At 42.7% G+C, this 12,514-nt stretch overlaps 1 protein-coding gene across 1 annotated transcript in view; it reads left to right on the plus strand.

Moving 5' to 3' along the window:
• The window catches only part of mpped1 (metallophosphoesterase domain containing 1), a 93,482-nt gene that overhangs the window by 35,593 nt on the left and 45,375 nt on the right, over window positions 1-12,514 (plus strand). Inside the window, exon 4 of the mRNA XM_085139000.1 lies at window positions 30-255. Within this exon, the coding sequence (XP_084995126.1) occupies window positions 30-255 (226 nt within the window). The remainder of the gene's footprint in view (window positions 1-29; window positions 256-12,514) is intronic.

Below are 12,514 nucleotides of genomic sequence, written 5' to 3' on the forward strand. Positions count from 1 at the left end.
AACTTTCACTTCTCCACTTACCCTCTCAGGTACCCTCCCCTACGACATCAAGATAGTAATTGCTGGAAATCATGAGCTGACCTTTGACCAGGAGTTTATGGCAGACCTCATCAAGCAGGACTTCTACTACTTCCCTTCAGCCTCCAAGCTCAAGCCGGAGAATTACGAGAACGTCCAATCACTGCTGACCAACTGCATCTACCTGCAGGACTCCGAGGTCACCGTGCGGGGCTTCAGGATCTATGGCTCCCCCTGGTGAGTGACTCTTTCTGCATATTAGAACTAGGGCTGCGCGTACAGTATGTGGAGTATCTTCTTAACAAAGGATTGACTCTCTGGTTTTCTTATAGAAACATATAAATCTGCTGACACGAGTCATGCAGTAGTAACTTCAAACATAGTCAAATATAAGATGTATAATGTGATGCAATCTGACATGTGGAGGTTGATGTAGCGGTTTCCACATGCACATTGCACTGGCTATGCTCTATAACACATCCAGTTTTCATCACAGCATCCACTTGAATTACGAGTCTACTTTCTTCAAGGTAAGAAAGTTCTTAATATCCTTTTTCATTCTCTGTTAGCATATTCTTCTAGCAAGTGGAGAGTCAGAAAACCAAATATGCTGGAAATATGCTTTAATTTACTGTGAATAAAAAATGAATCCCATGTATAATGTAAGGGTCTCACTGGGTCAACACTCAGTCTTGAGTTTGGCTGTTCCTACTTTTCTACACGAATAATCTTGGTGCAAACCTCAGGCGAGGTAGCATTCAGATAAATAAATACACTGTACATGTGACACAATGAATGAGAGAATGGGACTGTTAGTGGTTCAGCAGTTGCTTTCTTGCCCTTTTTGTCTGGAAGCAAATGCATCTGTCCATGAGTTGGGCTCAAACCTGAAACCGAATTTTATTTTTATCTTGAAAAAATGACAAAAACACATCATTCTTGGTAGCTTTCTGATAAAGAGTGTTTTTGCACCAGATGGATTGCTGAGGCGACATATTACCCAAGAAAGTTTATATCTTCATTCTTTTAATTGCTTAACCACTTCACTGTTGCAGAGGGCAGAGCTTATCCCAGCTGGGTGAGACGTGTGGTGCACTCTGGTGAGGCTGCCGGCCCGTCACTAACACAGAGACAACCAATTTAGAATCACTAAGAAGCCTAACATGTATGTCTTAGACTGTGTGGCAGTACCCAGAGCAACCCATGCAGGCCAAATGAGAAACCATCGCTAACACCGCTAACCACTGCACCGCTGTGCTGATGAGCATCACAAGTTTAAGTTCCTCTGTTGCAAACAAGCTCAGCATTGTCAGCCACTCGTCTTGTTTTGATCCATTGTCAGGGCTGATGGGCATTTACATGGCTGATATTTTACCAGTCTGTACACCGAGTATTTTGACACGGTGATCAACAATGTTTGTCCTTTTTCGACCTGAGTATGAGCTAATCCCCCCCCCCCCCCAAACATTTAAGAGAGAGTTTTATGAGCTGCAGTCCTCCAGTGTGATTCTTTACAAGGTTTCATAATTATGAAGAAGAACGTTCCTGTGGTCTGACGGGACCTTTGGAATCACTAAAATCGATCAGTTATCTGCTTCTTTATTTATCTGGATTTGCTTTCAGTTTTCCAGGATGTGATCACATGTGTGTGTGTGTGTGAGTGGTTTGATGATGATGATGATGATGATGATCAGGTGTTTTACTGACAGGTTCCCAGGGACACTGTTTTAGTGTGTGTGTGTGTGTGTGTGTGTGTGTGTGTGTGTGTGTGCTGGGTAATTGGTTTGCTGTGATAGCAGGTTCCCCTGACTTTACTGCTTGGGCCACTGCAGAGAGCTGCCTGAGGTGAGCAGAGATAGATGGAACAGTCAAGAAGGAAAAAGGAAATAGGGAACGGAGAAGTCTGGGGAGAGATGTGGACAGAAACGGCGGGACAAAGGAAGAGCGGTGTGTAGATTTAGGAAGAGATTTATTGGGACTCATCAGCTGGCCCTCGCTGGTTTAACGGCCACGTGATGTGATGAGTGTCTGTGCGAATGTGTGAATGTCTGGTCATGGGTGTATGCACCCTCATGTCCTCTCGCTTGTCTGTGTGTGTGTGTGTGTGTGTGTGTGTGTGTGTGCCTCAGGGTGTGTTCCTGCAGCACAGAGGGGCTCCAGCTGGAGGCTCTGCATGTTCTCCCCTTCTTCTGTTTGCTCCCCTCTCACCACCTTCCTTCTTAACGTCTACCCTGATTACCTTTGAGCATCCTTTCATTGTTCTTTCTCTTTAATCCTCCATTCTTGTTTTTCTGTTTAACACCAATTCTCTCTTCTCCTGTCTTTCTTCACCTTTGTCTTTGCCTCTTGATGTGGGAAAATTAAAGAACCACTCGTCCTTGTATTTCTTTCTCACCTTTCTAATCTCCTCTTTGAAAGGAATTCGTAGATGTGGCTCTTGGCACTTTTGAATGCTGCGGCACATTATTTCACTGCTCCTCACAGATACAGTGGCAGTAACTCCTTTGTATAAAGAGCTGATTACGTTTTCTCAAACAGGAGTTGATTGCAATATGCATGCTTAAACTATGAAGTTTTCTAAAACACCAGCGTAACCCACTCAACTTAAATAAATCATTATTGTTAACTTTTTAGGATTTTACAGTGCAGCAGGATGGTGCTATCACTATCACCTGTGTTACCATAGTGATACCAGTGCCACGCTGCATGGCCTGTTGATCCCCCCACCCCCACCACCTCACACCCTCCACCACAAGCACTGACATGACTCCTGGGTTACTGGTTACTGGGTTCCTGTGTCCGAACCGGCCCGGGCTTTTTCTGCGGGGCGTGTTCTCCCCGTGCCTGACAGGTTTGCTCTGGTACTCCCAGAGACTTCCTCCCAGAGTCTAAAGACAAACTTCTATTGGCTGTAGATGTGTTAGCCATGTGATGGACTGGTGACCTGCCCAGGGTAGGTCTTGCCTCTTGCCTTGTGTCAGGTGGAAAAAGATAGCGGTGGAGAGCTCTTTCAGTCCAAAATGTTTTTATCCTGGTTGAGATGAAGCGAATCTGACGGCCGTGACATTTGTTTCATTTGATTTTCTTCACATGAACATGTTCAGTGAGCCTTCATACTTTACAGATCTCAGAATTATGATCCTAGACGAGACCTCTGCCATTAGGAAACAAATCATTTATCGTACGATAACAGGGACACCTCAGAACAGCTTGATATTCATTTGCAGTAACGCTCTTCTTTAAGCGAAACCATGCTAGTGTAACTTGTTTTGGTTTTTTATTTGTTTTTATTTTAATGTAATTGAATTTTAATTGGGACGGTCTTTATCTCAGACCAGAAGAGGGGAAATGAAAGAGCAGAAACAGTGACTCTGTTCTTTCCTTCATCATTTCCTGAGCAGTGACTGGCTCGGCTTCTTCATTTCTTTCTGTCACCTATAACGTTCGTTATGCCTCCCATTTTCATCACTTGGTGTGTCTTCTTCCTCCTCCATTCCTCCATCCATCTGGCTTCACGGGCCGTTAACTCCTTCCTTCCTGCGGTCCCTCACTCCTACTTCCTCTCCTACTGAGAGGTATTGTGAAGCTGTGTGCTTCCTAGCAGGCGTCTCTCACACTCTGTCGTATACACAAACAGATGCACATGCAACCTTTTACTATCCCAGCTGATATTAAATCTTACTTCCTAAAGCTTCTTAATTTATCTCTTCATGTAGTGAAAAATCAGACAGATGCAGGGGCATTGCTCCGTTTCCCCCCTTCTGATGCTAATGTGGCTTTACAAGCCATTTGTCACGAACATATTGCAGAAAGATGCTCTGTCTGAGAGCTGATGGGACAGAGCAGGAGTACTCATGTGCATGTCTCAGTCTTAGAGTAGCATGCTGAATATTATGGTGGAAGAACTGAACCGCCTCTGTCCCCTTTTTCACAGGCTGACAAGCACCAAAGCAAGTTTTTTTTAAAAAGTGAATAAAGATGGATCTACAGTCTCTAAGTTTGTGTGCATGACGGGCATGGCTGCTGTCAGAGTAAATGTGACTCGCTGATGTTAGTGGGAGGTGATTTTCTGCGTCTCTTCCTCATCACCTCTCCGTGAAAAGCCACTCAACCTGATTCGTGCTCACAGATTTCCTGTGCCAATCTGAATGTGAAGCAACTCTGAGTCTCTTCACCTGTTTCACATTCTGAGGGGTTAATATGGTGCAGACTCCAGCTGTTCATAGCACCACTACAATACTAAAGGATTATATTATACACGATGCAGCCTAATCACACATTAATATTATTTCTTATGAAAAGATGACTGGTGGGCAGGTTTGGGTGATGAGGTGCAGAGATTGTGGTCAGCAAAAGATATGCAGTGTCTTTGTACCCAGAGCTGGTTGTAAACATGTAGTTGCATTATTAAAATGAGGAATATTATGTGCAGGAACATAGCAGTGCTGTGGCATACGGAGCCTATGGGATGACAATGAAAACTGTAGCAGTCAGAATAACTGTCAGGGATGCCCACCCAGTGTAGGCACAGGAAACACTTCAAGGATGACTTTGCTGAATGTCAGAACAAAGTTGTTGTTCGGTGCTCTCAGGTCTCTCAGACATCTCTTCCACCTCAACACCTCTGCAAACTGAAAATGGCTAAAGGATCAAACCTCGGAACTTCTCGTGAAGCAACACTGATTACTGCTTCACCACCAAGATGCATTTTCATTTTCATAAGAGACACACCAAGAACAAAAGAACTGATAGGCCTCCGCTTTTTACTAATCTGTTTTTAGCTCATACTAAATGGGGCAGGCATAGTTCAATTCAATTTATTTATATGGCACCAAATCACAACAACAGTCACCTCAAGACGTTTTATATTGTAAGGTCGACGCTACAATAATGCATACAGAGAAAAACCCAACAATCATATGACCCCCTATGAGCAGCACTTTGGCGACAGTGGGAAGGAAAAACTCCCTTTTAACAGGAAGAAACCTCCGGCAGAACCAGGCTCAGGGAGGGGTGGGGCCATCTGCTGTGATTGGTTGGGGTGAGAGAAGGAAGACAGGATAAAGACATGCTGTGGAAGAGAGACAGAGTTAATATAGCCATTTGTTTGCCACATACATGACCTAATTATGAGTTCAAACCTCTGAACTCTTCGTCTTTACTACTTTACTGCTACGTGCTTATAAATTCATGTCTGAAAGCATTTTTTATTAAACCCAGTCTGCTGTCACAGGTTTCCTGTCACCTTTAAACAGAGCTGAGGTCAGATACTTCAGTATTACCCTGTTAGACCACTTGGAGAACAATAAGCTGAAATATTATTATTATTTTTGGTATTGTAATATCAAGCTGATTATCCCAACTTTGACTCTCACAGGCTTTGAGTATGCATGTGGCTCATATCAGCCTCACTGTTCATGAACACGCAGCGGATTTAAAAATGGCTCACGGCTATTCAGAAAAGAAAAAAAAGTAACACATTTAAAAATCAAGTATTGATTTATTTGTTGTGATTGTTTTGGTTTCCTGTATATACAGATTGTTTATTCACTGCATTCATTTATGTTCTATGTATCAGATAATAAGTAGGAAATAAATGTGCATAGATTTGTCTAAGTCCAATTACGCTAACAATTGCTCAAATGCAGACAGAACCAGGTCATAATTCATGCTAAGCTATAATTATAAGTGGGCTCATACTAATGTTAAAAGCTGTAATTTTCTCTACCTCATAAGTACATTATTATTTAAGCAGGAACCCCATTACTCTGCTGCCAGAGTGGCTAATTGGGACTTTCAAAGGTATTCGTAGTTAGCCCCTTAATTGTTGAGAAACTTCAATCAGATTCAGCCATCATTAGTCAATCTGATCAATGAGCTAGTTTAGCTTGTGGATAGCAATAGATTTATACAGTCCTCCAACAAACACACTTGCTGCTTCTACAGGAATGAAGTTCTGAGGGTTAGTATCAGACAGCTGCTGCTAATCATGCGCTTCCAAAGAGGAAGGAAAGGATTCCCAAAGTGTTTCCACGGGAAAGATGGTTAGGAAATCATGGGATAGAGCCAGAAAATGAACAAGTGTTCTACTTTAAATTGTCATTATTATTATTATTATGGTAATAATCATCATCATCTGGACCATGATGATACTCATTGGTTTTTGTAGTATCGTACCGAGGTGTGGGTTGTCTCAGGTGGATAAAGAGCAAGAACAAATTTGTAATTAATTTGCTAATCAGTCGTCATTTAAACTCGGGAGGCCATGCACGAGTAAAAACCGTCATCGTTAAGGAAATTCTAGTTCACAGCTCGGACCCCAGTCAGGACCTCTCACTCTGTTCGCCCTTTACTTTACGTCACACAGACACATATTTAAGTGTCAGGTGTTCATTTCCATGTCCATGTTGTGTTGATACAAATGATGTTGTCACGTGTGTTATACTCCTGTTATCATCATAATCCTCCACGTTTTCCTTTTACTCGCGATGTTTGTCGAAGAAATGCTGCTTTATTGAAAAACGATTGTGTTTTTGCAACATTTGTGTTACTGTGAGTAAAGACGCTGCCCTTTTAGCTACACTGTATATAATTAATTGATACTAACATTACATTATTTCATACTTGCGATGGTTCACAGCTGTGATTTATTGGTAAAATGTTAGATTCTAGCTTTTCTAAAAAATGGGAAAGAAGACATAACGATGCTGCGCTGAGACTTTTTTAGTTGTTCCAGTTTGTTATTGTTTTTCTTCTGTTGCCAAATTGTGTGTTTCATCAGTATCAGCTTCCCTTAGAGATCATCGTAAAAGCCAGTATTTGAGATAAAGTTGTTCTTTCATATACACAATCCTAGATGAGTGCATTTTGTATTTAGGAATAATTTTCCGAGCAAAGAATTCCGAGGACTTTTTGTCCATTTATTAATTGAACTGAATCCTGCTTTTAAAAACACCAAAAATCCGATCTTCACACGAAAAGTACATAATAGTTTCACCAGCTGGTATCACAGATCTTGGATGCTTGGTATCTCAGAACTACTCTCTACTCATAATTTAGCAACTAAGATTCTAGGCAGCACAAACCAATCTGGCAACCTCGGCAGATGACATCTGAGTCATAATTAATAATGAGCTGCGTGGCCGGGACACGCAGCTTTGCACATTTATGGAGCCGCTCCTCCACCAGCACGAACGCAGCTTCTCGCTCTGCACAACTTCTTTATATATAGTAGAAACTCACGTTTGATAGACGCAGGAATGAAAACATCTCCAACAAAAGTATCTATCACAATAATTCACTCTGTGTTACATTCTCCTAAACACAATCATGGGTGTAATGTTTTTCCAGCTGAAGTAATCTGCACACGTGACACATTTGTTCAGTGTAAGTTTGTCACAGGTTGTGTTTTATTCAGATTGATGCTGCTTTTCTCATGACACCAGGAAGCATCAACAGCTGGATGTAGCTGGATGATATCAGTGCTTAAAGAAATCAGTGATTAATCTGAGTAAGAGTTTATGATTAACTGTGGAAGTCACTGTAAACAATAATGTTTGTTTTTATTCATTTGATTGTTTTTTTAAATGAACTCAAAGAAAAACAAAGTTCGTGTGTCTCCAGCTGCTGTTCAGGATCAACAGCATTTGGATGAAACCATGTCAGTGTGGGGTTTGCTGTTTATGATGGAGATTTCACTGTTTCCTGACTCAGTTTATAATCATAAAATAAGTCACGTTTAAATAACAATAATCCGAGTCCTGCAAAACATCATGTTTCTCTGTGTGCTGCGCACCTTTGACAAAACCTTTCAACAAAAGATAATAAAAGCAGCAAAATTTGAATTTGAAACAAATTCCATCAACCACCAACCCCCTCAAGATTTCTGTTCAGATGGACGCACACACACAGACACACACACACACACACACACAGACACACACGTGTGTTTAGCCAGGTGCAACATGAAGTAGGTAAAAGCCAAAGTGTCCTGAGTTTTGAGGTTTGTCATCAAAGTGTGGAAGTACAGGCTCCCACCAGGGTCCAGATGATCTCCTGATGTCATCTTTTCAGGCTTGTATATATAACATATACAACATGTATTTGTCCTCTTGTGGTCAAACAGGCAAATTTGAAATTCTGCATTTTAGCTCAAACCACATTCCCCTGACCGACCACAGTTCACTGCCTAAACGTAATGAAACAAACACGTGTAAATCCTCTCCTGAGCATTTGAGTGATTTCAGTCTGATAAATAAAGGCTGTGAGTTTTTATTACACCAGACTCAGAAGAAATCACCGTTTCCTTTTACCTGAGCGTTTCTCTGGAGACTGAGCTTACGTGTTCCTCCTATTTCAACAAGCTCGCCGTTATAAATGCGTGAATGCAACACTGTAGCTCAGTGACGTGTTTTTATTGGCTTTGGACAACAATGCAGTAGAAAAGAATATACTGTAAGGCGGTGATACATAATCCCTGTTAGCTGGATACAATCATTGTTGGGTGGAGTCTTTTCACGAGAACCAAAATCTAATATCCTATTTTCCAATTTTCTATGCGAGAGAAGAACGTAAAACCTTGACGGGCGTCTGTTTAGCTTCAGGCTGTTTGACAGATGCTTAGAATAATTGAATTTTAGAGGGCAGCAATTATAACTTGGGAGCTAATGGGGTTAGAGACTTGATTTCAGATTGTAAGGAACGTTTTATAGAGTCAAGATATACAGTAGCCTACCTTAAATGTCTTTGTCCGTCTGTCCTTACGTCTTTTTTCTAAAACATTGGGGTAATGACAGCAGCACGTGAGCAGGAGGCCGGGAGGAGAGGTTCCTGCTAGTGTTGATCCAAACAAGTTCAGTTTCTTTAAATGTATATAATGACGTCTCTGAGGAGACGGCTCATCCACAGACACAGGAATCACAAAGGCATGAGAGGGACGGAGTCGTGTGTTTGTTGATGGGGATTTGCATGGAGTGACAGGGGAGAGAAAGCGAGAGACCCTGTTTTCTTCTTTAAATGAAAACGGCAGAAATTTATCGCTCCCCACTGCTCCGTGTGGAATAATTAAGGACGGAGATGCAAAAGACTCCTTAATTAGATTTTTTAATTATTGAGGATTCACTTCTCCTTCTATAGTGGCCCAATTAAGAAAGCTCATCAAAAACTAAAGAGATGAAGAGAGGCCGTTTTCCTCTTTCTTCATCTCATCCTCCTCCCTGTCCCCCTCCATCTCATCTTCCTCCTCCCTCTCCTCCTCCATCTTCCCTTTCTAAGCTCCCTCATTTGACAGAAATGGACTACCTGCGTTGTGTTTGATGGCTTGTCCTCACTGATGAGCGGGAAACGGAAAGGACTCTCGCTGACTTTAATTAACTTGTTTTCACGGCCCTGGTGAAAGTAAGAGAGGAGGGGGGAGGGGTGGGAAACGAAGAGGTAAAATACAGTAATAGTGTGCAGAGCTTCTCCTTTAGTGATAATGAGTCTAATGATGGTGGAGATGGCATCAAGGTACCGTGACCTTGTTTCTCTTCTTTAAGCTCTTAGAGTTTCTTTGTTCTCGTTCTGATGAGGAGACGCTTCAGAGAAACTTTTGACAGATGGAGGGAAACAGGAACTAACAGACAACTTTTGAAAACACACCATCAGTGGAGATGTGAGTTTTAGCCCATTGAGTACAAATGGTGTTTAGTGTAGATGAGCATTTTGCAGATCAGTCCGTTTTAAACCGATCCCCTGCCTCCCGGCCAGCCATTGGTTTCACTTCGTTTCAGGATGCTTTGAAAACAACGTGCAGGCCCTGATTACAGGTCGACAGCTAATCCATAGCTAAATCTGTTTCACAGTGTTGTGTTGTAGCATGGCTCCACTTAAACACATGTTTATGTGCACTGTGGCTTCAGAGGCGTGAACACCGCTGCTGAATTCAGAGAGTACATGCTGACACGAAGGCGCTGAGGTTTAGAGCTCACTCTCAGTTCTGGAGTGTTGGATATATGTTCACGTCTGAAACACACGAGCCCCTTTCACACATGCGAGCCTGTCTGTTAACCTGGCACTATTTCAGTGCGTCAGCTTCCTGTGTGAACCGTCGCCGTCAGGTTTCCATAAAAAGGTGCTGACCTGACCAGATCAGACTTTGTACGACTAACACACCTTTGTTCAAACACAATAATGGTCGAGCTTCCAGCAGTGATCATTAGTATAACCTGAATACAGTCTGGGTTTGACAACAAACTAACAGGAGCTGTTGTTAGTTTGTTGCTTCCAGCCATCAGCACAAGACTTTCTTTGAGTTTACTGAGGTTACCGATTTCACGCCTCACCGGCCCACCAGGATCCATCCAGCATTTCAAAGAAAGAGAGTCAAAGAGAAAGGTTTAAATACATCGAATCCTTTATTCCAGACATTGATCAATCGAGTCCTCGGTTTATTCTAACAGCAAATGACTCTGTGCACTTTACTTCCAAAAGATGGGCCATTACGTTACGGCACCCAAAGCGCTTTACAATTCATTCACTCTCACACACTGGTGGAGGCAGCTACAGTTGTAGCCACAGCTGCCCTGGGGCAGACTGACAGAAGCGAGGCTGCCATATCGCGCCATCAGCCCCTCTGGCCAACACCAGTAGGTGAAGTGTCTTGCCCAAGGACACAACGACCAGGACAGAGAGACCGGGGATCAAACCGGCGACCTTCCGGTTACAGATACGCTTCCAAACCCCCTGAGCCACAGTCGCCCCAGTGTTAGTCCTGTGACAGACTGGAAACCTGTCCCGGGTGGAGCCTTCGTATTTTCCTGCGACAGCTGGGATAGGTCCCAGGCGATCCTGGATTAAAGAAGATGGATGTGTTTGGGATTCCAGACAAGTAATCTGATTAGTATCAGAATATAGCACCCACGAATCCTAACCCTAACGAATCTCTGAATGAAGACATAAACTACATTAATGTGATGAACTCCTGTATGAACAAACTTATAGAACAAAACATATTTGCTTTCTTAGCAAGTGACCTCTTGTGATTTGCTTCAATAACGACGCCCACGTCAGTAAAGCTGACCAACCGGCTACATTTCAGTTAAAAAAGGGGAAATCTAACTCAAGGTTCTCAGCTCGGGATTCTGCAAAAAGCAAAACGCAGATCTTCTCTGGAAAATTAAGAATGAATGAAGCCTCGAAATTTAATATGAATACAGGCTTTATTCCAAAATGCGTTGTTTTCGTTGGTTTCAGGGTTTTTTCTTAAATGTCCACACATCTGGATAGCGCTTGATTGGCTGAAGGCTTTCAGCAGGTAACAACTGGTTACTGGTTCAATCCTGTGTGAATCTTAATTCCCTCTTTCACTGAGCAAACCAGGACACCAGTAGCTTTGTGTGTTTGTGTGCAGCTTTTGCTAAAAAGGTTGAAGAAGTTTGGAAAACAAAGTTAGTTTCAGAGAAAGACATTTCTTTCCCTGTGTGCCGGTCACAAATATTGAAAATGTTCTTTATTTTCAGCCCGTTCTCACTCCGGCGTAACATCCTGACGATTTGTCACGTCGCACGGCGTTCCTGAAGAGCGTGAGAGGTGACCTTCTGCATTCTTATGCTACGAGCCGGGTTATGGATGAAATCCAGTACGATGACGGTCCTGCATTAATACACGTTAAGGAATGTATTCCAGCCCTAAGCAGCACTTTAATGACGTTAGACAGTGTTTTCCAAAGCAATTCAAGTCAAACGAACGAACATGTGTAGATTGATTCCAAATGGTTCTCATGTTTCCTCATTTTTCCGATCTTGTGGTGGCCGAAAGCGTAACATGTTGACGATTCGTCGCCTAGCCTAAAATATTACGGTTTGGGAGTGTTGTTATATCTTTATGGTAAACAATAATTGAACTCAGAGGAACAAACATCAGTGGTGGGGAGGAAAGCAACCCATTAAAAACCCAAATGTTACGCATGCACTGGAACACTACGTAATGCACGCACAGTTTGTCGTCAGCGCGCTGCATCGTGCAGCAGCGTGCTCCTGTAAAGATAAAAAGATGGCGAGACATACAGTTGGGAGTTCATGCTTTTCTAGGCCTCCTCACCAGAGCCCCAACTAAATTAACATCGGAGTCACTCTGAGATTCTTGAGCTCCCCCGAGACTTGTTCTCTCCTCCATCCGTCTCCCCTCCTCCCTCCCTCCATCCCTTCTCCCACACCACCATCCCCATAGCACTCACGTTCCCAAAGGACCGAAATAAAGTAGCCTAAGAACACTGAGCATTAATAAACAGATACTTAAGGGGGTTGGTAAAGGATAGAAGGGAAAAAATGGCCTACTTTAACACTTGTCACTCCCCACCACCACCTTCTCCACCCATTCCCTTTTCTGTCTTCCTGTTCCTCTTCAATTTCATCTTTATCTCCTTCCTAAGTGCTGTGTGCTGCCCCGTAGCAGAATAAACAGTTATGGAGGGAAGAAGAGCAGAAGGGAGGACGTTTACTGTGTCGTTTCCCTCAAG

This window comes from Neolamprologus multifasciatus, chromosome 17, assembly GCF_963576455.1.
Source record: "Neolamprologus multifasciatus chromosome 17, fNeoMul1.2, whole genome shotgun sequence".
Taxonomy (NCBI): domain Eukaryota; kingdom Metazoa; phylum Chordata; class Actinopteri; order Cichliformes; family Cichlidae; genus Neolamprologus; species Neolamprologus multifasciatus.